Source organism: Mesoplodon bidens (assembly GCF_964165515.1).
Source record: "Mesoplodon bidens genome assembly, chromosome: 1".
NCBI lineage: Eukaryota > Metazoa > Chordata > Mammalia > Artiodactyla > Ziphiidae > Mesoplodon > Mesoplodon bidens.
Window position 1 is genome coordinate 32,855,404 of NC_138176.1, and position 25,000 is coordinate 32,880,403.

At 43.0% G+C, this 25,000-nt stretch overlaps 1 protein-coding gene across 1 annotated transcript in view; it reads left to right on the plus strand.

Annotated features, from left to right (window-relative positions):
• BLNK (B cell linker) overlaps positions 1-25,000 on the plus strand; it is an 82,535-nt gene that overhangs the window by 13,220 nt on the left and 44,315 nt on the right. The window contains exons 2-3 of the mRNA XM_081226273.1: positions 10,150-10,215; positions 14,460-14,509. Of these exons, the coding sequence (XP_081082399.1) occupies positions 10,150-10,215; positions 14,460-14,509 (116 nt within the window). The remainder of the gene's footprint in view (positions 1-10,149; positions 10,216-14,459; positions 14,510-25,000) is intronic.

Sequence of the window (25,000 nt, forward strand, 5' to 3'; positions counted from 1 at the left end):
CTTGTATCTGCATCTGTGAATGGGGCTGGGGGAGCTACGTCACTCTTGGGAGGCTTCTCAGGTTACCACAGGATGGAAAGGACTTGCTAAAACTTCTGTCCCAGCTTCACCGTGGACTCGCTCTCCAGAAGGAAGCAGCTTTGGTTGCTGAATTTGCAAATCTAAATATAACACCAATAATGCCACAGAAAGGCTGGCCTGGAGGAAATGGGGCATGAGGAAGCCAGGCCAGGGCTGAGAAGAGGCTGTGGAAAGGACGGAGGAGGGAAGCTGGTGACAGGACAAGGTCTGCTGCGTGCAAAAAACAGAATACTCGCTAAAAAGTGGCATTCTGTTTCAAAATGACGGTCGGTAGCCAGACTTCAGTTTTGAGACGGAAGTTATCCAAAAGGAAGATATTTTGTGTGAATCAGAGAATTCCCCCCCACCCCCCACCCATCTGTCTCTCTCTGTCCTCTGGTCTGATATAAGTCAGAGGCTTCTGCCATGTGATATGGTGGCAGAAGGGACCTTCCTCCTGCATTACCAGACACAGGGGTTGTGTCCAGGGTAGCTCTGGATCCACACGTGCCCTACTCAGTCTGCACTCACTGAATATTTGTGGAGTAAATAAGACAAATAATAATATTAAACTTTAAGGGGGAGGCCCCCCAAGTCAGTAAATCAAGAAATAATATTTTCATGTAATATTTTAAAAATCAAAATTAATGCAAAAAATTCCATGATGAACAAAATATTGACATTTTAAATGAAGAGAGGACCAGGGCTACTGACACAGCGCTGTGTTCCAGCACAGTCCTCTGTGAGAACTGTTGGCCTTGTGGCCATCAATTCTCTCTTCTGCCCAGCTGAGGCCCTGAAGGCCACTCCTAGTGTTACCCCACTATTTTGGGGATCCCACTGCTGTGGGCTTGGGCCAGGGCCCAGCAGAGTTGCCTTCCTACTGGCCTCTGAGCCACCAGTGTCACCTTGCCCAGGCCCTCCTCCATTCTTCCACCCTAATCATGACAAGCCTCTGAGTAAAGATTTCCAAAGGCTTCCTATTGCCCATAAACCCCATCTCCTTGGCCTGACTAACAAGGTCCTTGATTCCCTGTATCCCGCCAACCCAGCCTCAGCTTTGACCTTCCCCCCATACCCCCAATTCCTGGCACTCTCAGCTTCTCACTAGACCCCAAACATCTAAGACAATTTCCTCTGAGCCTTTGTAGTTGCTGTTCCCACTACCTAGCTGCTATTCCTCACTCTTCTGCCTGTTGAATTTTTATTTTCCCATCAAGATCCAGCTCTCAGGTCACTTCATCTTAAGACCTCAAAGCAGTCACTCCCTTTTTAGGATTCTTATAGCTCTATGATCTTCCCTGTTCCCAGCAAAGAATTATGAGTAGTTTTCACTTGTTATCTATCTGTATCACATGAATTTTTAAAAATTAGCTGTATTACTTTCATAAACTGAACAAAAAATCTATTTTCAGTTTAGGACAAAAAAACAGTTTAAGATATAAAATACAAAAGATGTTATGTGAACCAAATCATAATTCAAAAATTGCTATAGCACTGGAGATTAAATGACTAAGTACTACCTGAGTGCTATGAATTCAGGATATATAGAAATATAATTTAGAGCTGTGAAAGACTTGAATGTCCATGTAATCCAGCCTTCTCATTTTACATGAGAAAATGAAGCATTAAGTGTGACAAGAATTGCTCAGATTTGCACAGACAGGAAGCTTCAGAGATTAGAGTAGAATCTGCATCTCTAGACTCTCAATCCAGTGCTCTTTCCTTAAGTGGCCTTCCTTCCTGTGCCCAAGAAGTGGTCTGTAAGGGGAAAGGGATGACTTGAGCTGGGCCGTGGGCTGGTGGGATGGAATGGGAACAATTGTGGGTTCATAACAGTGGGTTAATTATGTCTAAAATGTTTGGTGTCCAAATTTTGAAGGCCTTTGAATGCCAAGCTAATGAGTTTTTACCTTATCCCACAAGAAACAGGGAGACATCGAAGACTATTCATGAGTGGAATGACATGATAAAAGCAATTTAAGAAAATGAACATGGGGAAGGGGAGAGACTGAAGGTAGGGAGACAAGATGGGGGACCACAGAGGAATGAATAAAGAAGATGTGGTACATATATACAATGGAATATTACTCAGCCATAAAAAGAAGGAAATAGGGCTTCCCTGGGGCGCAGTGGTTAAGAATCCGCCTGCCAATGCGGGGGACACGTTCAATCTCTGGCCTGGGAAGATCCCACATGCTGCAGAGCAACTAAGCCCATGTGCCACAACTACTGCCTGCACTCTAGAGCCTGTGCTCTGCAACAGGAGAAGCCACTGCAATGAGAAGCCCACGCACCGCAAGGAAGAGTAGCCCCTGCTTGCCTCAACTAGAGAAAGCCCATGTGCAGCAATGAAGACCCAACACAGCCAAAAAAAAAAAAAAAAAACCTAAATAAATTTATTTTTTAAAAAGAATGAAATAATGCCATTTGCAGCAACATGGATGGACCTAAAGATTGTCATACTGAGTGAAGTAAGTCAGACAGAGAGAGAGAGAAATATCGTATGTTATCGCTTATATGAGGAATCTAAAGAAAAATGATACAAATGAACTTATTTACAAAACAGAAACAGACTCATAGACTTGGAGAGTGAACTTGTGGTTGCCGAGGGGGAAGCGGGAGGGGGGAATAGTTAGGGGGTTTGGCATTGACATGTACACACTGCTGTATTTAAAGTGGATGACCAGCGGGGACCTACTATATGGCACAGGGAACTCTGTTCAATATTATGTGGCGACCTGAATGGGAGGAGAATTTGAAAAGGAGTGGATACATGTGTATGTATAACTGAGTCGCTTTGCTGTACACCTGAAACTAGCACAACTTGTTAATCAACTATACTCCAATATAAAATAAAAAGTTAAAAACAAAAGATGAGGGACCACTGGCATAGTCCATCATCCATGAGATCACAATGGCTGTAGCTGAAGGAGTGGACAGGAGGGTACAGAGATGGGTAAGATGCATCTAAAGATGAATTGATGTAACTGGTGAGAGGAGATGAATAGTCAGTGAGAGAGAGAAAAAGTTTAAAAAAGAAAAAGCTTGGAAATTTCAAGCCTGAAGATCCAAGAACAACAGATTATTTAATTACTTGTTAAATTTAATAACAAAAATAAAATATACCATAAAATGATTAGTAGCATCTTAAAAAAGAAATCCAGAGTCAATAATGAGATCATTTAAACTCCTGTAAAAGGAGGAAGTCAGCTAAAGAATCAGCAGACCTAGTGGTGATAGTTACATTTTAAAAAATCCATTTATAGCATGAAGTAGTTAAGAGACTGGATGTTTTCTTTGCCTCTCTATATACCAAAGACAATATTAGAGATATTTCTACTCCGATTTGATCTAAGAAACATATAAGTTGGAGATAACAGGCTAGTTGTGAGGAGAGCACGGGTAGATGTCCTAAGGGTACCCAACCAAGTAGTTGTAGATAATTCACAGGCAGTCACCCTCGCAGTTCCGGGAACTCAGGGTGAGACTGAGTAACTCTCAGCCAAGAGTAACAAAAAGCCAGGCTTGATTCAATAGACATTGGGGTGCTGCAGGCCCTTGAGGAGGGAGTGGCCTGGTGAAAGCTGGGTTTTAGAAACATTAGCTGAATAGGCCCTGACAAAGCTTCAGAGCATGGATTGGAGAGGTACACTGGCAGAGGCAGCTTTTTCCTGGTGCAAAGGGGCAGCTGTAGGCGTGGATCTTGGCTGCAGGAGAAGGACCAGCCCCGTGCATACTGAGAGGATGAAACTCCAGAACTGGGCTTGAGGTTAAGATGTGGGGGGTGAAGAAGGAGGAAGGAGTTGCCTGCTCTTTTTGTTTGTGAAGAGCTGCTTGAATATGAAACCCTCTTTAATCCATTCCTAAATCCAGATTAAATAGGGATTTTCTCAGATTAACATTGCTTTACATTCCACTTTTTCTAGAAAAACAGTGAAAAAAAATACACTAAAACCTGCCTTTTCATGGTCCTCTGTGAGTGCACTAAGAAGCTAAAAGGAAAACAAGATGTTTTCTGATTTTTTTTCTACTAAACTTTAAAAATAAGCACTTCTTGCAGATGATAGCATCTTTTAAATCATGTCCTGTATATAATAAAAATTATTAGAAAGGTTTTTAGTGAAATATGTCTGTTTTTGGACTACTCTTTGCCGATCTGGCCACGTGCAGCTGCCTTCCTAGTGCCCCCCACCCCAATCCCAGCCCTAGTAGAGCTCTGCATCCCACCAATCCATCCTTCCATGCCAATCAGCCATGTCAGGTTGGGGAGTGTTCTCAGTCAACCCTCCCTGCCACTACCAAAAAAAAAAAAATGCCACAGCAACAACAATAATAATAAAACCCAATTCTGGAGTACCTTCCAGCCTGGAGGAAATCTACCCAAGTTCATCTACAATGCACATCTATTGCATACAGCTGCCATTAACAGTCTCATACAAAATAGTTTCACTGCCCTAAAAATCCCATGTTCCCTAAAAATCCTTTCCTCTTCCTGAGCTCCTAACAAACCTCTGATCTTTGTACTATCTCTGTGGTTTTGCCTTTTCCAGATTCCAGGTGGAATCATACAGTATGTAGTCATTTCAGATTGGGTTCTTTTACTTAGCACACATTACATTTTAAATCAGAAATCATCAGAGATTAAAAACTGTACAGCCTGTGTAACCAGCCACTACTTACCTGTGAGTCCAAAAAAGAAAAGAAAAGTGGTTGTCTTTTGCCATTCAAATCATAGTAGCCCTAGCCCACTTTTACAGACTTCCTTCCCCTGGGATTCTGAGTGTCCTGGGGCTGCTTGCATGTCCCACATCTCTACTCTGGCTCTTGCTTGCGTCCAGATCCATTCACCAGTCTCTAGGAGCCGTTCTCTGGTGCAGAGGGTATCTTCGAGGTTCCATCTGGATTTCCTGGGCTCCTTCCACCTCTTTCCACCAACCCATCCCTTATTTCCCCACAGTCCTAACAGAGTTAATAAGACTTCACTGAAGTTTGAGGAATCACAGAAGGGAAGTATAACACAAAGAATGACACATATTTGCTACTAGTCAAGGCTTTGCTTAGTGTCCTGGACTCTTCCTCAGGCCCTCCCTGCTTTGCTCCCAGCCAGAGACCACTTTGAGTGCCAGCTCACCTCTGCATCACGAGAATGAATGCTACTAGAGGTCAAATCAACCTGTAGTCCAGGGACCAGCAACCAGGAGGCCACAGGAAGACAGGAAACACCTCAGTACCAGAGCCCCAAGACCTGCCGACCACATCCTCATTTTCTTCACTGCCGGTTTCTGGACTGGAGTCTTCGCAGGATGAGTGACATCAAGGACAGCTTATCCCCCACAGATAGGGCTATGGTTGTGTCTTCATCCCAATGCCACCACATTCCGTGCTATTCCGTGTTAGAGCACCACATGAGGAATGGCAAAATCCCAGCCATAGCACTCCGCTCAGAGCAGGTCCAGTTGCTTCTGGATTACTGCACAGTGTCAGGCGCACATCCTTCCTGTAGCCCCTTCATCTTCACTCTGCAGCTTTTACAAACTGTGGCTCAAGAAGAAAGTGTGTGACTATAATAAAAATTAAAATATATAGGCACAAGGTAGTCCAAATTCCCACAGAGAAAAATCAAGTCCCATAAAGAAGTGAAGTCTGGTAAAGAATACGTGCAAATTAGGTTACCAACCTGACCACTCAGGTTCTCTGTCTGAAACTTTGCACGGGGTTAACAAGGATGTTAATTTTCCTCAAGCAGGTATTTGCTTTACTTGACACAACTAAAAGGCCCGCAGTGGGAAAAGGTATGATCCATCACAGTTGAGCCCAAAGGGTGGGCTTCTGAGCAGTAGAGTCAGCATCACCTGGGAACTTGTTAGAAATGCAAATTCTCCAGCCCCACCTAGATGTACCCAATCAGAAACTCCGGGGGTGGAGTGAAACTCTGGGTTTCAAAGGGCCTCCAGGTGATTCCGGTGCAGTTTGGTGTGAGGACCACTGGTCTATCAGATTCTAAAGTAAGCTGCTTCTTTGAAGGCAAAAAACTGCTGGTAACTTTCAAATGATGATTTTTTTCTCTCTCAGGACCTCGTGGGATCTAAATTTGTTGAGATCCAGGCTCAGCCAGGGCCACACTACTACAGTGTGTTGTTAAATAACTAAGTTTGTTGATATTAACTCAAAACCTTGAAAAAAAATGAAAACAATGACAAAGGAGAGAATATAAAATTCAATTTGGTTTATACAAGGAATAATAAATATAATTATTTATATTACCTTCTCACCACTTTTAAATGCCTAAATGCCATACTGCTTAAAAATTACATATCAATATTGTTTTAAAATGTGTATTAGATAAGCTATGTCCTTTGTTTTATTTTGTTACGTACACATGGCTGTCTCTTCACAACTTTAAAAAATTAGAACATTGTGATCCTACTATTCATTCTCCCAAACACGGAAGGATATCTCAGAAACGAATAATCAAAGTGCAGCTTGTTTATGCCTTACCTATTTTCACCCACACACAACTTATCACAGTGAAACAACTGATGTTCAGCTCGAGAGCATCCTCTCCTGAAACAGTCCAGTTGCACATTTCTTTGCTATTGCATATCCTGCAAGTTGTGGTAGAGGAAAACATGTGCTCCAAAATGGAGCAGAAGATACTAGAGGGCAGCAAAAGCTGTGCATCACACAGTGTATGAAGAGTTGATAAAATGAGCTGAGACCATTACCGCATTTTCTTGGTTTGGGGGACACTGACTTGTAAGGTAACCTAAGTTTGGCAGCTGTAACTGAGCAGTCTGTGGACGTCAGGATTTGTGTGAATGAGATGCAGAGGGAGGAGAAAAACTCAACAATTTACTATAGTTATATAGATTATAATTATTTTAATAATCTATAATTAAAAGTAATTAGGAAATGCCAAGAAGCATCAACTACCAAGTTGAACAAATGACAAAATTACATCAAACTTTTTTGCAACTATTTGTAACATCTGTTTGTCTACACCGACAGCAAAGTCACTTATGCAAATCAGACTCTGGCTCCCTATTACTCTGCCTGTGTCCCACTCTTGACAGACCTCTGATAGGATCCTTCACTCTGGCTCATTTTGGCCTTTTACCCCGTTAGGCATTAACTTAGGCTAAAGACATTCCACTCGGTTACAGTCAGCTTATAACCAGAGGTGTCCTCTGCTCTCCACTTGAAATTATTCAATTTCTTTCCAATCAATCCATTTCAACCTCTCTCTCAATCTCACTTCCTCTCTACTCCCAGACCTCCTAGTTTTCACTTTCACTCATTCCTCTATCTCACAGATTCTCTATAGTTCCTCCGGTAAAGGAGAAAGGGGTTTGCACAGGATGCACGTGAACAAATGCTAGAATACTGTATGGTTCTGAGGTAACTCAAGAGTCCAGCTTGAAGGACCCTCTGTGTGTCTCTGATGGGCCGGTTCGTCCTCTTCTCTCTCATCCATCCTTCTCTCTCTGCCAATGAGCCTGGTGCTTTGCTGAGCTCTCACACATATGGAGTCAACATGCCCAGCCTCCCTAACTAGCGATATAAGATGTGGCTTCATTTCCTTTGTTACCCAAATTATGACTTACACTGACCTTCCCATATCTGAACTTGGGCTCCTCAGTGGGTCCCCCAGTTATGTAAATGATTCCCCAAGATGCAGCCTTAAGGATGTCCTGAAAGAAGTCTCTCTTCTCTTTCTACTCCACTCTCCAGCCTGTCCTCCCTCTGCACTCCACCGCTCCATGCAATGGGACACACTCTTCCCCACAGCCCAACCAAGGCTGGGCTGCAGATCCTGACAGGATACTACTGAAGATTCAGGGACAATAAAGAGAATTATCTCGTTGAAAATGGCTACTGATGGCGTTGTGGATGGCTCTTCTCAACGCAGAGGTCCAGACCCAGTCTCAGGTTCAGGGCTACCTCCCCACCCCTCCAGCTCCCCACCATTGAAAACCCCTCAGGTTTGTCTCTGCTCTTCAGGTCTCCAGGTCCTCACAGTGATTAGACCTAGAAGGGAAAAGAGCTCCCCCAAATCCCCAGTCTAAGTTCCCACTTCTTGTATGACAATCTCCCTTTTCCCAAGGTTGTTGAGAGTAGAAATGTCTATCACTTACGCAATAAATCTCCCACCATTTTCTTGATGCCCAATGGCCCTCGGGAAACAACTACAGCAGAACATCAGCACAGAAGAGTTAGCCTGAAATTAGCACTTAGTGGAGGACGCAAACGGGCCAGGCCAGGTGGAGTTCCTCTGACAAGCTGTCCTCTCATCCTCTCAACTGCTCCATCCCTACACCAAAAAAACTTTGCAGCATATGAGTCATAAATCCATACATAGTCCAAGAGACTAGTTCTCCCAGATTCCAATTCCAATCAATGGGGTTTCCTAGACCTATGCTAAGCCTAATTATGCACCACTCTTCATATTAGCTAACAGAGGGCTTAGCTCCCAAAGTGAGAAAAATCTGCATTTTTTAATGGAAAAAGTCCATTTTCTTCTAGAACAATGGTTATATACAAGTTTACATTTCATTAACTAAAGGGCCCAATGAAATATTTTTCTCAGAACAAAGGAAAGGCTTGCCTGGAAGGTAAATTCAGATATGTTACTCTTTCAAGGCAGAACCATGTGAAATTTTATTTAGATATATTTTAAGTTAGAAAATCATTATGAAGAAAACAACACATGGTCTTATACTCTGACCCTTTTTCTAATTTGTAAACTTTTCTAACTACAATTAGCTTTGAAAACCATTTAACAACTTCTTGCATATCCTTCTAAAAAGTTATGCCCATATCAACACACATGTATGTATGTCTTTTTTTTCCCACAAAGAATATATGCATATTCTGAATTTTCCTTCTTTCTTTTCATTCTCCTTATCCTCCATTTTCATTTAACTTAATAATATCTCTAGTATTTTTATGTATCAGCAACATAGATGTATTTTTTTAAGGTCTGTGGTATTCCATTTATGGTTTTATCAACGTGTATTTAACTAGTTCCCTTTTAATGATAAATGGACATTTAGGTTGTTTCCAGGTGCTTTTAGTGAGAAAGGCAGGAAGGATTAGGGTTATCACACATAATTCTGGAATAAACATGCTGATATGTATAATGTTTGTATAGTTTGTAACTATGTTCATAAGGTAAATTCCTAGCAGTGGAATTTCCAGGTCAAAAGGCATAGTGGTTTTACATTTTGACAGATATTGATTGTAATAATTTATATTCCCAAGAATATCTGTATTCTCATATACTTGTCAACCCTGGGGATTATTACGCTTATTAAGTTTTGCCTGTCTGATAGGCAGAACATGATATCTCATTGTTTCCATTTAGATTTCTTTAAATATAAGTGATGTTAAATAACTTTTCATTGGTCTGTTGGCCACTGGTATTTTTTTTTGTTAGCTCTGCGTTCACATCGTTTGCTCATTTTCTTATCACATTTTTAAACTTTTTTTACTGAGTTGTAAGATTTCTTTGTTAATCAAAACATGTAGTTCTTCTTACTATTATGTGTTGCAAATATTTCTTCCAGCATGGCATTTATCTTTCGATTTTGTGCATATTACTTTTTGCTCTGCAGAAGTTTCAGATATCTGTGCAATTTTCCAGATTCTACCTAGTAAAGTTAACCAAGAAAAAAAAAATATTGAGGCTGATTTCTGTCTATACTGTGTCCTTCAAGGTAGCTGCATCCTTGCAATGTTGATGCTCCGAGGACAATAAGTGATAAACAATGAGGTTTATGATAGCTCACAGGTCTCCTCAGCACAGACATCTGAGAATCAGAATTCCTCTTACAGCCTGAGACTGACCCAGACTTCAACGGGTGGGGGCAGGGTCCAGTGACGACACTCCTTATAGAATCAGTCACACCTTCCCTCTGCTCAAGTAGAAAATGGTCAACTTAATGAAATACAATATAATTCATGCTGTTTGGGGGTTTATGGTAAGGTTTTTTTCTCTCTTTTTTTTTTATACTCAAGAAGGAGAGAAGACTTTTAAAAAGATCAACCTAGTTGTTAATATTTTATGTTTAATTTCATTTCTTACAGGCAACTTCAAAAAATGGTCCATGATATCAAGAACAATGAAGGTGGAATAATGAACAAGATCAAAAAGTAAGTTAGATGCCATAGCACTATGTGAGCACTTATTTATGTAAATAACATCTTACGTCAGCCTTCACTAAGTGGAAGAACACAAAACTTCCCTGTTACCCGAGTGATGAGTTGCAACCTCTTTAGCATGTGACACTTTCTTACTCATGGCTAGAGTCATGGTGGTCAGACCCACATTCAGGAAACACGGTGAATGAGTGGGCGGTACTCAGGCATCTTGCTTTTCTCTCTCACTGCTCAAAAGCCGAGCTATGCCATTCAAGGTGCCTGGCAAACATCAAAAGAGACCTTTATAGAAGCAGGACAATCAGCTTCTTTGACCACTTAGCTAAGGGTCACTAGGACACACTTGGAGAAACCCAAAAGAGAAGTTGCAAGAACACAGCCTGACTTATTTAGGATGCCATAACTGTTTCCATATTTTGATTTCTGCTTTTTCAATTATGGCCTTAAAATGGTGTTTTCAACTGGCACTTGGAGAGGGCAAGTTAGAATTCCAAACCTTCCTGCACACACAGACACACACACAAGCACCTAAATTTCTTTTTTTGTTGTTGTTTTTTAGAGAATAGAAATTGTACATTGTACATACCAGCATTTGCCACTCAAAATCTAAGTCAAGAGGAAAGGGGAAATGGTATTCTGTTAAGATTTTGTTTAAGGCTTTTTTGTTTTTGTTTTTATGAAAGTAACACAGATTCACCAGGAAAAAAAAATCAAAGAGTTCAGAATTGTACAAAGTCAAAATCTCTCACTTTCTCCTATCCCCATCCTAACCCACTCCCAAGAAATGGACACAGCATGAGTGAATTTGGTTTATATATCTATATGTGTATGTTTACACACACACATACACACATTGACATAGATATAGTCCATACCTGTACGTACATACATTTTCATCATGAGTGGCATCATACCACATACACATTCTACCAACTTGCTTTGCTGGTTTTAATTAATGCTAAATCACGGACATCTTTCTTTGTTAGTATGTAAAAATAATGATATACCTTTTATAAAGTTTATTTATTTATTTTTGGCTGCATTAGGTCTTCCTGCTGCGTGTGGGCTTTCTCCAGTTATGGCGAGTGGGGCTACTCTTCGTTGCGGTGCGTGGGCTTCTCATTGCGGTGGCTTCTTTTGTTGTGGAGCATGGGCTCTAGGTGCCCGGGCTTCAGTAGTTGTGGCATGCGGGCTCAGGAGCTGTGGCTTATGGGCTCTAGAGCGCAGGCTCAGTAGTTGTGGTGCATGGGCTTAGTTGCTCCGCAGCACGTGGGATCTTCCCGGACCAGAGCTTGAACCCATGTCCCCTGCATTGGCAGGAAGATTCTCAACCACTGTGCTACCAGGGAAGCCCACCGTATACCTTTTAAACAGACAATTAATAGCCTACTATAAATGTATTATCATTCATTTAACCAGCTACATATTGATGGACATTTTTTTAAGTGGGAGTAGGAGTTTAAACATACATTTTGGAGGCCAATTTGATAATATCTATCAAAATTTTGTGGCCATTTCTTTTAGTTTACCTGTCACAAATAATACTTCAATAAATATCCTTTGCAGAGTTTGAATGTACCAGAAAGCTAAGTTCCTGAACTGAAATTTTTAGTTTCTGGGTAGAAGGATTTGTGCCCTTGAAATTTTGCTTGATATTGCCAAATTGCTGTCCAAAAATTTTGTACCACAAATTGTGGATAAAAGTTCATTTCCTTGTGCCTTCAGAACAGAGTTGTTTTTTTTTTTTTTTTTGGTCTTTGCTAAACTTAAGAGTAAGAAATCAGGGACTTCCATAGTGGAGCAGTGGTTAAGAATCTGCCTGCCAATGCAAGAGACACGGATTCAAGCCCTGGTCTGGGCAGATCCCACATGCGGCGGAGCAACTAAGCCCGTGCGCCACAACTACTGAGCTTGTGCCCTAGAGCCTACGTGCTGCAGCTATTGAGCCCACGCACTGCAACTACTGAAGCCCGTGTGTTGCAATTACTGAAGCCTGCGTACCTAGAGTCTGTGTTGCGCAACAAGAGAAGCCACCAAAATGAGAAGCCTGCACACCACAATTAAGAGTAGCCCCTGCTTGCCAAAACTAGAGAAAGCCCTCACGCAGCAACGAAGACCCAATGCAGCCAAAAAATAAATAAAATTTAAAAAAAAGAGTAAGAAATCACTTTTTGTGGTGTTTTTAGGCTATAAAATGTAAACGAGTTTCAATATGTATAACTGATCATCATAAAATAGTTAAAATGGTCTTCTGCTTGTGGGGCAGTGGTCACCTCATACAGGAGCAGAATTTGTCTTCGTGTTCTGCCCTATGATGGAGGGAGGTGTGTGATTATTTTCATTTCTTATTTCTGATATATATAGAATCTCATTGAGATGAGAGAACCCTGCTAGTCATTGTTTTAATTACTAGCAATTCTAGATTAATTATCCCACAGTTACCAATTTTACAATACACCAATTCTCTCAATAATATGAAGTCTTTGTATAAAATGCCTCCTTATTCCATGGCTACTCACACTTAACAGAAGCCATGGAGCTCAAATTTTTACATATAATTTCTACTTCATTTTGCCCATTATCCCTAAATGCACTTTTACTTGACAAAACATGTTTTCTTCTCAGCTTGGAAAATATGGCTGCCACAGTCATTACCCTGGGTGAAGTCAATGGCCCTTTGGGTCTAAGTGCCCTGAAGTTAAGCTCTCACTCGTAACCAAGCAACAGGTGCCACCTTGAAAGGAGGAAGCACAGTTGAGCACACTGGTTTCCTAACAGAAGAGCATAACAGAGTTGTCACTGGTTCATGGCCAAATGAGAAAATAAGGACCTTGAAGTGTTGGGGGTTGGCATGCAGCTGCTGGCTGCTCAGTGAGGCCCAAACCACACCTCTTATTCCTGGTCGGTGTTCAGTGAACAACGGTAATCTTTTGAATCTGTCCTTTATTCTGAGATGATGACCTTCACACATTTGGGGGTATTAAAATACCCTTTCTTTTCTTTTTTGAAAGGAAGGCAATAACAAGTAATAGTTGGTTTGTGTTTTTTGAAATCTTACTGTTCCGTGAACAGACCTGGCACCAGATACACTTTTGTTTTTGTTTTTCTTCCCTTCATCACCTTGGACAATCTCTCTCTGGACCTCATCATAGGTCTAATGAAAATGTCTTCCCAGCTCGCCCTGCTGGCTTGCTGAGAATTAAATGAAATAACAAAGAGGAGAGCCTTTGGGGAAACAAAAAGTGGAATTTCTAGGCAAATATAAATATTGTTATTTTTGCAACATTACAGTTCTGGTTTATAAGGCTTGTTTTTTGTAATCAAACATGATTTTCGGTACCGCTTTTTTTCCCCAAAAATGAAATATGTTTTGTATGTAATGGTTACCTTATACACTGCTTATATAAAGAGATGTGATATTTTAGTATATGAAGGCTACTGAGTTTTATATAGGTTTATTTATATATATTTTAAATTTCACTAAGCAAATCATTCTTAAATAAAATGGGTAACTATTATTAAAAATAATAATTTACTATAAACCTTACACATTTCAAATAATGAAAGAGAAAGTGTGGTCAGAACTTGTAGAAAGCCTAAAAACTGGGATACGTTTTTAAAATGTAATTTTAGTTTTCTCCTTTTAATGAGTGTGGAAGCATTGTGAATATCCAGAACATTTTATATGTGCATAAAGATAGCAGTTTTGAGAGTGCTTGAAACATTCAACTTCTAACCTAAATATCACAATCTCCAACAGGGAGACACTCACTGCTCACTTATTTGGCATTTTTTCAATAGTACAAAAATAATTTCAGTCCAAGCTACAGCTAAACTGTTGATTATAGCTAATTTTTTACTATTATTTAAAGTGTTTATTAAATTATTTGTTAAAATAGAGTTCATCTTCTCTTCCCTTCCTATCAACCAATCAACATTTACCTTCCTTGAACCTCTGAGCTCAGCGCTTACATGTATTCTGGCCTCTCGGAGCCCTTTCACCTCCCAACTTCACTTTTGACGAGTCACAGCCACACTGGGGAGATGGGGAGAGGTGGGAAATCGTTGACTAATGGCTTCGCTATGTTTACAGTACATTTAGTCTTTCAATGTGATGAGTCCAAAAGAAGCTATTATTCTATTAGTTATCTATCCATTATCTCTAAACATGCTTATATCATGGACCTTGACAACAGTTGTCCTACTCACTGACCAGTCGTCTAATTTGTTATTTACAGGCTGAAAGTCAAAGCACCTCCAAGTGTTCCGCGAAGGGACTATGCCTCAGGTAAGAGTATTTCTAAGATACTTGGACTCTAGACAAATCTAACATTCACAGTTACTTCTTGAAAAGTGAACACTGTTCTACTCATTTGAAAACAAAAGGAGCCCATCCTAATTTTAAGAATGACCAAATCTATTAGGCATTTGACTGTAGTGGGGAGGTAGTAATCCTTCAGTCCATCCATCCACCCATCCATCCATCCATCCATCCATACATCCACTCACCTATGTATCAAATATGTACTAAGCAACTTCCATGTGCCAGGCACATACAAGGTTTTAGTAGAAACACTGTGAAAATAAAATAGATATAATCTCCATATTCACAGAATTTATAGTCTAGAAGGGAAGATAAATGATATTAAAAGCAATTACAATTCAGCGTGATGGGGAAGCGCAAAGTTCTATGGAAGTACATAGCAACAGTACCTAATCTAATCTGAGGTGGAGAATGTGCAGAAAGTGGGGAATGGAAGGCTTCCTAGACAAGGAATGTTAAAATAGATACTTGAGAGTCAGTGAGGTGCGGGGCGGGGTGTGGAATAAATTACTGATAGCACATATTTACTCAGTGCTCTCCAAGTGTTCACCCTGCAACCCCATTCCACCTAAGATCGACTTCGTCAGGGACGAGGAGTTAGTCTTGAGATTGGTAGTGTTTATGGCAGCAGTAAGCCAAGTAAACTATCCACCACACTTTCCTTTTCTAGAACAGATGCATTGGGAGGATAAGTCTAAAATCTCTTTCTACCGGCTTAAATATAAAGATGTCCTGGATATGGACAGATCTATACAGCCCTCAGTGAAAAACACAAGGCTACAGACATTGATGAAGACTCTTCCTCTATAGGGCAACAGCTAAAACCAAATCACAACCTTAAAGGATGATTACTGTTTTATTTTATTTTATTTTATTTATTTTTTTTGCGGTACGTGGGCCTCTCACTGTTGTGGCCTCTCCCATTGCGGAGCACAGGCTCCGGATGCGCAGGCTCAGCGGCCATGGCTCACGGGCCCTGCTGCTCTGCGGCATGTGGGATCTTCCCAGACCGGGGCACGAACACGTGTCCCCTGCATCGGCAGGGGGACTCTCAACCACTGCGCCACCAGGGAAGCCCTATTTTATTTTTTTTCTGCCACTGATCAAGATAGCATTAAATCAGGTAGTTGAGTTCCTCCTGGGCACTGATGAAATCTTATCACATTCAGAAATGCTGACCAGCATACCAAGTCTGTTGACTGACCCATTGGTCACTTTCCAGAACTCACTAGGTCACACAGTATTTATTGACTTCACATTGCCAATCAGTCAGCAAGCCTAGACAGTTGATTAGGGGATTCCTTTGCAATTTGGAGCTAAAGAATAAACACCCTGTCCTGACTTTTAAAATCTACCTAATTTGTCTATGGCCATACCACCCTGAACACACCCAATCTTGTCTAAAATCTACTTAATCAAAAGCAAATGAGGGAATTCCCTGGCGGAGGGCCCGGGTTCAATCCCTGGTTGGGGAACTAATATCCCACAAGCCGAGCGGTGCAGCCAAAAAAAAAAAAGAAAAGTTAAAGAGGACAAATACATTTTCCCCTCCAAGTTCTAAAAAAGAAAAGAAATCAAAGCAGACTGAACCTGTTAGGTACCCAAAGGTTTGATCGGAAAATATGGAATCATGGAGTCTCAGGTTTTAAAGGGTCCCCAGAGGTCATATAATCTAACATCCAATCCAATGCTTAAAGATACCTCCCCCACCATGCACCACACACAAGGCCCACTTTCCACACGGACACCTCCTGTGATGACCTCCCAAGCCTGTCTGGTCCAGTCATGGAGAGACAACCCTGGAGGGATGAAGATGCAATCCATTTCCTGTGGCTTCCTAAGTCTCTCCGGGTGGCCACACAGTGCAAGTTTTTAAATATTAAAAAAAGGGGAAACAGAGTTGTTCTGTGCAACTTCAAGGATAGAATTAAGAAGTGAGGTCCTTCGAATGGTTTCTTCTCTAGAATAAACATCTCCAGGTGCTTCAGCCATACCACACAGTTTTCGATTCACTCAACAAATATTACACGAGTGTCCTGTTTGACACTCACTGTACTAGATATATAATAAGGAACAAAATATAGTCTTCAACCTTAAAGTGCCTAATGACTAGTGGGGAGTCACGTAATAAATCAGAACATAAACAGGTAAATACAAATTACCAAACATGGTAACTGCTGTGAAGGAACATGGCAGATGCAGTGATAGGGAATCAGTATGGGGTAAGGGAACAACTTAAGCAGTCAGGGAAGGTCTCTCTGAGATGGTGACATTCAATTTGAATCCTGGGGAATTAGGAGGAACATTTGTCACTTTGTAGATGACCCAGCAGCCCTGGAGATGCTGGACACAAACATTAGGAGGTCAGAGGCAATTCGATCTATCTGACTTCAGGATGGATGTCTCCTGATGGCCTCCTCATACTCAACTATCTCCTTGCTCATCCTCTCACCCAGGCCCCTTCTTTTCCTCTACTTTTTACTTGGGCAGAGGACAGGGAGCATTCATGATTTATTCTCCCTTTTGCCTAACCCACACACACTGGAGATCACCCTTGATTCCTCCTCTTCCTTCAACCTCTACAAAAAAATTAATCTCTAAAACTTATTAATTCTCTCTTTTAAGTGTCCCTCAAATATTTTCGCCCCTCTCTCTTTACATGGCTACAGCTCAGACCCTGGTCATCTCTTGCTTGTCCTAGAACAAAAACCTCTAAGTAGTCTCCTGAATTCCTAATTCCACGGGGTCCTCTCAACCTCCACCAGGGAATTGTTCTGAAATACCCTTGCTTAAATATTTTCACGGCTCTACATCATCAACAAGAAGAACTGCAAACTACTGAGCCTGCGTACAAGGTCCTTCAATGCCTAGCCACTAAATGGCTGTGTAACTTTGGACAACTCACTCCTTTCTCCTTTTCTAGCTCATGCAGGGCTGAACCAGATCTCTTAGGTTGCCGCCAAAGCAAATACTCAACACTCTGGCAGAAACACAAGTCCTGGGAGCCAGGGCCCAGTGATGAAGCAAGTCTCTCCTAACCTTCCCTGGCTTTAGAACTTTGCCTCTTCCAATCTCCTTGATGCTCAGAAGTTCCCTTTCTTGACCTCAGACACCTGCTTTCTTCCCTGAAACCCCCCAAATAGTCTTGATATCAGTACATTTGTACTTAATCTCTCTTGGAACACAGGAACCTGGCCCAGTCAGGTCTTCTAAGTCTTTGCTACTCAAAGTGTAATTCCTAGCCTGGCAGCAACAGCATCACCTGGGAACTTGTTAGAAATGCAAAATCTCTGCTCCACCCTAGAACTACTGGATCAGAATTTGCATTTTAAGAAGAACTCCAGAGGATTTGAATGTATCTTAAGTTTGAGAAACTCTGCTATAAACCACCAACTCTGCCCTTATTGATTCTCCTGAACTGAAAGACAAATCTGTTGAAGTTCCAGAATCTCTAAAATTCATCTTATTGTTTCACCAGACCAATACGGCCTTGCTTAATCTCCCTGCTCTTACACTCAATCCCTGGGAAAGGTCCTTTTGGCAAAACCACCATCATCACCTGCAGTTAGTACCCCCTTTGCCACTCCCTGCCCCCCCCCCAACTCATGTCCCAGGAGCATTTCCAGCTACTTTACCTGAGCCTTAGGGTCCCTGCGCAGCTGCAAGCCTGGGGCCTCAGAAACCAACCCTGACAGTTCCTCCTGAACCTATAGCATCTTCAAGGATCTTGGAGGCCCCAGTGCTTGGAGACCTTAGCCCACCAGACCTCCTGAGCCCAGGAAGCCTATCAAGTGCTCCCTGGAGGTCTGTGCAGATCTGATCCACCCGAGGCTTCTGAAACAGTCCCACCTGTTTCAGCTGGATGCTGGTATTATGTCCTCTTTCCAGTTCCGGAAGCAAATGTCTTCCCAAGCCCTTTAAGCCAAGCTGGAGAGTGTGTTGACCTTGGTGATGCTGACCTTCAGAGAGCAGAGGATAGAAAGGGCCAGCGCCCCCCAGAGGTCAGCAAAAGAGTAACCACAATCCCTCTAGTGGAGTGTGTAAGGACAAAGCTTGAATTATACAAAGAATGGAGGCCTGGACCTCCTACAGATGCAGGTCAGGCCAGGGTGCAGCCTGTTGCTTTCACTTCAGACCTCACAACCCTACTTGGTCTCCGAGGAGGGAACATTGCTCTCAGGGAGCTCACGGTCCACTGAGCAAACTGTATTACTCCTGCGCAGCTGGCTTTGTTGTGGGAAGGGAAGATATCCAAAACATATTGGGTGTTTACTCTGTCCTGGGCATTATGCTAAGCTCTTTGCAGACATTAGCTCATTTAATCTCCCATTAGCACATTATGTAGAAATGACTATCTCAGTTTCACAAATGAGGAAAATGTGTTTCAGGAACATTAAGTAACCTGTCCAAGGTTACTGCAGCCACTAAAAAGAAGACCCACCCCAGGCTTCCATTTTTCCTCCCTTTGACCCAAGCTGGGATGGTTACACTTTTCTGGGGCATTTCTTAATTACTATTCTGAAAGCCCCAGAGCCTCTGACATTAATACCTGCTTGTTGAACTTTCAGAGTTGAACAGCCTCCTCTATCTTTGAGTCTAAGGTCTGGCTGGAGAGGGAGGGTGGGGAGGGGAGATCAGTCGTGGTGCCCCCAGAGTCTTCTGGGGTCACTGCAGAAGCCCCACTGGTCACTCTGCAAGCCCCTGAGAGGTCAGAACTGAACAAGGCCTCTCTCCTTGTACCCTAGGGCCCTGACAGCCAGGGGCTGTCATGTCCCCAGGATGTCCACCTTCTCCTCCCACCACTGATAACGTTTGGGGAAGAGATCGGATCAATGATGAAGCGGGGAGACCTCAGGGCAAAGAAATATACTTAGACAGGGATTGCTGGGTAAATGCCCACCACAGAAGCACAGACTATGCATAAGAACCCTCTGTCTAGAAAAGAGTGAAATATACCCTGCTTTTGCCCCTGTCCTGGTGTCCTTAGTGAAGCCAGCATTCATGTGATTTTTTGTCTCCCTGGTTACCCTCTAACTGGTGGTACCAGCAAAGCTGAGCACAGGGAGAGCTGTATTTAACATCAGTGCTGCCTCATGGAACCAAGACTAGAAGAGTGAAACTTGGACTCAAAGGTATTTTAAAACCTAGAAAGTCCGGAAGGATCACCCAATTCAAGCTTCTCACGTTAGGGATAACTGGAGACCAGAGAGGTACAGTGACTGCCCCAGGTCACACAGCCAGCTGATGACTAAACCAGTACTGTGTCCCCCATTTCGGCACACCCACACTCATCAGCAGGGCCCTGTGAAGGATGAATGACCATGCAGACAGGCGGAATTTCTAAGACGTTAAATATTTAGATGCGAATCACCTCCCTAGCCAGCCTGGATCTGGCTTCGGCCTCAGCTCCCCGCGCTAAGTCACATCTCTTTCCCCTCGGGTGTGTCCAGTGGGACTGTCAGCTCACGGACTCCCCTGCAGCCTCTGTGGTTCTGCTTTCTCTTCCTTCCCTGTGTCTGTCCCACCAGCACAGCTAGACTACCCTGCTTCCTTCTTTGCTTCCTGCATCCTGCCGCAAGTCTTCCCACTGGTTTCCTGCATTCCACCACCAGCTCACAAAGAGGGGAAATGCCCAGGGCCCAGTGGCCGAGAGCACTGCTTCTGGAGTGGAATCAGGGCCATAGCGTGGCTGTGTGTTTGCATGCAGCTGTGGAGTGCACCTCTCAATGCCCATGGCTGGGAGGCCACCAGGTCTGCCCAGGGTCTCTGGTGCTCCTGATGACCCCCAACCAGGACTGAATTCACACCCTCTCCTTCACCCTTTCCCTCAAGCTCTCAACACAGAGTCCTTTATTGTCCTTCCAGCCATCCCTACCCCTTCCCAAGACCCCCAGTCTGGTTCCGCCTCTGTCTCTTCACACCTGGGTTACTCAGACACCAGGCTCGTCAGCGCCCCCGTCTCCAGCTTGTCACCAGAACATGCAGTGCCCACTGAGGCTGGAGCATCCCCTTGGGTGGCAACAAATTGAGCTTCGTTTACCTGTCGGCGTAGTTCCCTGTGACTCTCCAGTGCAGCTCGGCCATTCTGTGCGCACCTGTGCCTTACGGATGCCCCTTTCCTCCACTGGCTAAGCCGTGCTTCTGGGACTGATACAAAAACCCCTGTGTTGGGGGTGGAAGGGGGACACCCTCCTTCATCGTCATTCTCCTGCCCAAGCCCCACTCGTCCTTTAAGGCCCAGTTCAGTCCCTCCTTCGGCACACAGCCTTGTGTAACCTCTCAACCCTCACTCAGTGCACCCTTCTCTAAACTCTCCCAGCACCTGGCATTATGATCAGGTCCTGGGACATTCACCAGGAAATTTTATACCACCCTGGATCATCCTCACTCTGATACATGATTGTTTCTCTAGACTCTAGGTCTTTTATTTCCATTGTAGAGGCTGGCTTGGTGAGAAGATCTTGGTCTTTGAGGTCCTTTGGGCCTGGGTCGGAATCCTGGCTTTGCCCCCTAAGCACTGAACCTAGAAAAGTTTTGTAACTTCCCCGAGCCTCAGATTCCTTACCTGGAGATAAGAATGTCTAGGTTACTGTGAGAATTACAGAGAAAGTAAATTAATAGTAATAACCATCATTCACTGGGCCCTTACTCTATGTAAGGTACTCTTCTAAGTACTTTCCATGTGCTATTTCATTTTCATTCTCTCAGAATCCTATGATACAGGTGCTAAAAATAATGTCCATTTTAGTGATGAGAAAACTGGGGCCCAGAGGTTAACAGGTTGCCTAAGGTCACACTGCTAGAAAATAAGAGAATCAGGATTTTGAGCAAGACAGTCCAACCCCAGGGCCCAAGTTCAAAATCCTGCATTTCTTGGCCTGGAGCAGATGCTGAGATGGAGCCATCCTGGCCATTCTCACATGTCTCATAGTGCCAGGTCTATGCCCTCAGGTGTGGGAGGGCCACAGGAATCGCAAAACCTGGGCCCGGCAAGGGGAGGATGTGTAGCATGGGATCATGACACAGTAAATAGAGGATAACCCCCAAACCAGGTACACAGCACAACAGAAGACCCTTTCCCTGACAAGGAGGCCCAACCAGCAACTCAGCTCCTTCACAGGGGCCTGCAATCCCATACCACTGGGCCTATATTCAACTTGAACTTACCCTCCTGAAAATTTTATTCACTACATTAGAGGCTTTCTTGGATCCACTTTTTGTGGTAGCCATACTGCGTGGTTACCATTACAGTGAAGTAGAATTGGTATCGTTTTGAGGGTTTATTAAGATGACAGTGAATAACATTAACACAGCACTTAATGGGTGTCAGGCTTTGCAAAGCATTTCACATGTATTACATTATTTGACTCTCATAAAAACATGAGGCAGGCACTATTCTTATCCTTGTTTTACAGGCGAGGAAACTGAGCTTTAAACAATTAAAGCACTGGTCCATTGCCAAGCAGGTGGTAAAGAGCAGAGCCAGGATTTGAACCCAGGGAGCTTGGTTCTAAAACCACTACCCGCACACTTTGGAAGGCTCCCCGAGATGCTGGAAAACCACCCACTACTTGGATCTAATACTTTGGATTGTTACGCTTTTCGGTCTGGGCAGTGGCTTGCTAGGTTGTGACTTTATGACTGTGACGCAGTGAGCTGCCTGTGGGACCAGAAGATGGATGTGGCTGGGAGAGGGTGGGTGGCCAATCAAATAACCTCGACCACATGATGCTTTTCTCTGTTTTCTGCCTCGATGAGCCACAATGCCTGGATTGGGCCATGCTTGTTTCTCCTTGGTTTTATCTGAATGCTTAGTGGAAGGCCAGGTGGTTCACATGAGATTTCAGCTGCAGGAGCCAACACAGCCTGGCCTCCAATCCAACCCTCATACTCACCAGCCATGTGCCTCAGACACATGCGCCTTAGCCCCAGTTTCCTCGATTGTAAAACAGAGATAATAATGGCACCTACCACATAGTACTGTTTTGAGGATAAATGAAGAAATACACTTATAACACTTCCCTTAGCACCCAGCACATAGGAGGTATTCAATGATGGAATCTATTATTATTATCCTCATTGTCACCCATTCAACACATTTATCAGTTTATGCTTTTATTAATGCAGAACTACTGCCATCCAGACCCAAAGATCAATTAAGTAGGTCTTGCTTTTCGGTACAGAGAGACACAAACAACTTAGTCATAGCACAGGGAAGAATGAAGTACATGCCACAAGGGGACAGCAGCATCTACGAGGGCTCAGAGGAAGAAGGTGATGGGTTATGACCAGAGGGGCTGGGAAAGACCGTATGGAGGAGGGATGACAGGGATTTCCATGGAAGAAGGAAGATGGGCTGGGGGAGCAGCACTAGCAGAGCAGAGAACTATCAAAAGTGCAGGATGGAGGAACCAGCTGTCTGGTATTACTAGACGTGAACAAGGAAGATCCGGCTGCAAGAGGAGACAGTGGAGGGACAGCAGGTTCAGGCGTTTGAATGTGTTGATACAGAAGCTTGACTTTATTCCATAGGGAGCCACTGATGATTCTTGAGGAAAGGAACAGCATGATCCAACCTTTATTTTAAGAAAATAATCAGAAACGGTCGGAAGGATGAATCGAAGAGGAAAGATAATGGAGACAGGAAAACTAGTTAGACGATGGCTGCAACTGCTTTCACCAGCAGCGAATCAGAAAGTAGACCCTGCCTGACTGAGAAAAGGAGTGAACCAAGGCAGGGAAGTGTGTCTTATAAAAGCATTTTATAAAGGTTTCTATTGCTGCCTTATGTTTTGACCTTCAGTTATCCCCAAACTTAAGGTATTAGAAATTTATTCCCCCACTGTTCCAGTAGTGGCATATTGGGAAGAGGACTTATTCACCTATTCTTCTAGAGTTTCTTGGCAAACCTAATGATCAGAATACACTATAATTTGGTATAAGTCAACCCAGAGAATAATTTCATAAGAATTATTTTCTGTTAATGTCAAAGTTTGACTCACGTTTGACTTGTAGAATGAAGCTCCTTCTTAGAGCCTATCATCATGTTTTTCCCTAGAGAGGGTGCTGTTGATGCCATTGCTTAAAATCTGGCCACCCTGATCCAAAGACTTCCTTCTGGCCCCCACTTCAGCTCCATAATTCTTTTCCTTGTGCCTCTGTGGACTCCCCCTGGATCTGGAGTCAGTGATCTGCTGTGGCAGGGGATAGAAATGGCAAGAAAAGTTTCCACTGAGGTTCTGGGGGATTCAGGGACCATCCACCAGGCCTTCTAGCCGTGGCTGCTCAGTGGGGTGGGAGGGTAGATGGAATGCTCTATGGTGCAGTCATCAGAGCCACTCTGCCATCTGAACCTGTGTCTCGCTGAGTGAATTGTATTTAGCTTCTAAGGTCAGTTTATGTGATGGGATTGATGCTAAGCTTCTCATACTCTACACATGTTTTGGAGGGAAAGGGGTCTAATAGTCTCCTTGACTGTCATAATCCAGACCTATTTTATTCTTCAAGATCATAAGCTACTTAAGACCTGTCACATCCATTTTTATACACCCTGTGGAGCCTAAGACGTTGCCTGCACCCTGGAGCCCAAGGACAATGAGGCAGCATGGCGCTGGGGTTCAGAGCATGCACTTGGAAGTCAATCAACCTCCAGGGCTCAACCCTTGGTTTTACCATTTACTATATGACCTTTGGCAAATGATTTATTTTTTCTAGTCCTCAGTTCCCTCATAAGATTTTTGAGAGAGCTAAGTGAGTAAAAAGCTCTGATAATATTGCCTGGCATGTAGCAAAGCACCAGAAAAAAAATTTTTTATAAGAAAGTCAACATTTGAGCCAGAGAGAATCATAAAAGTTACTCCCTTTTAGAGATCTGGAATTTTATTTTATAGATCTGGAAAATTGAGGCCCAGAGATGTTAGATATTCTTGCCTACTCTCCAACTAGTTAGAAACAGATCCTGGCTGAGAATTTAGGCCTATCTGACTCCGTGTTCAGTGCTCTTCCTATTACACCATCCACATATTGACTCAAAGAAATCCTTGGAAGCAGCACAGTATGGATTGCTACTCTCAGGTCCCAAAAATGTCCCTTGACAAAGACATATAAGGGTCAGATGCACCATTTCTCTGCCCCAGTGAGACTTTTCTTAACACGTTGAGAACTGACATTATTTTCTTTTTTTCAAAATTTTTTTCTTATTAGTCAACCATTTTACACACATCAGTGTATACATGTCAATCCTAATCACCCAATTCATCACACCCCCCACCCCCACCCACGCCGCTTTCCCCCCTTGGTGTCCATACGTTTGTTCTCTACATCTGTGTCTCAATTTCTGCTCTGCAAACTGGTTCATCTGTACCATTTTCTAGGTTCCACATATATGCGTTAATAAACGATACTTGTTTTTCTCTTTCTCACTTACTTCACTCTGTATGACAGTCTCTAGACCAT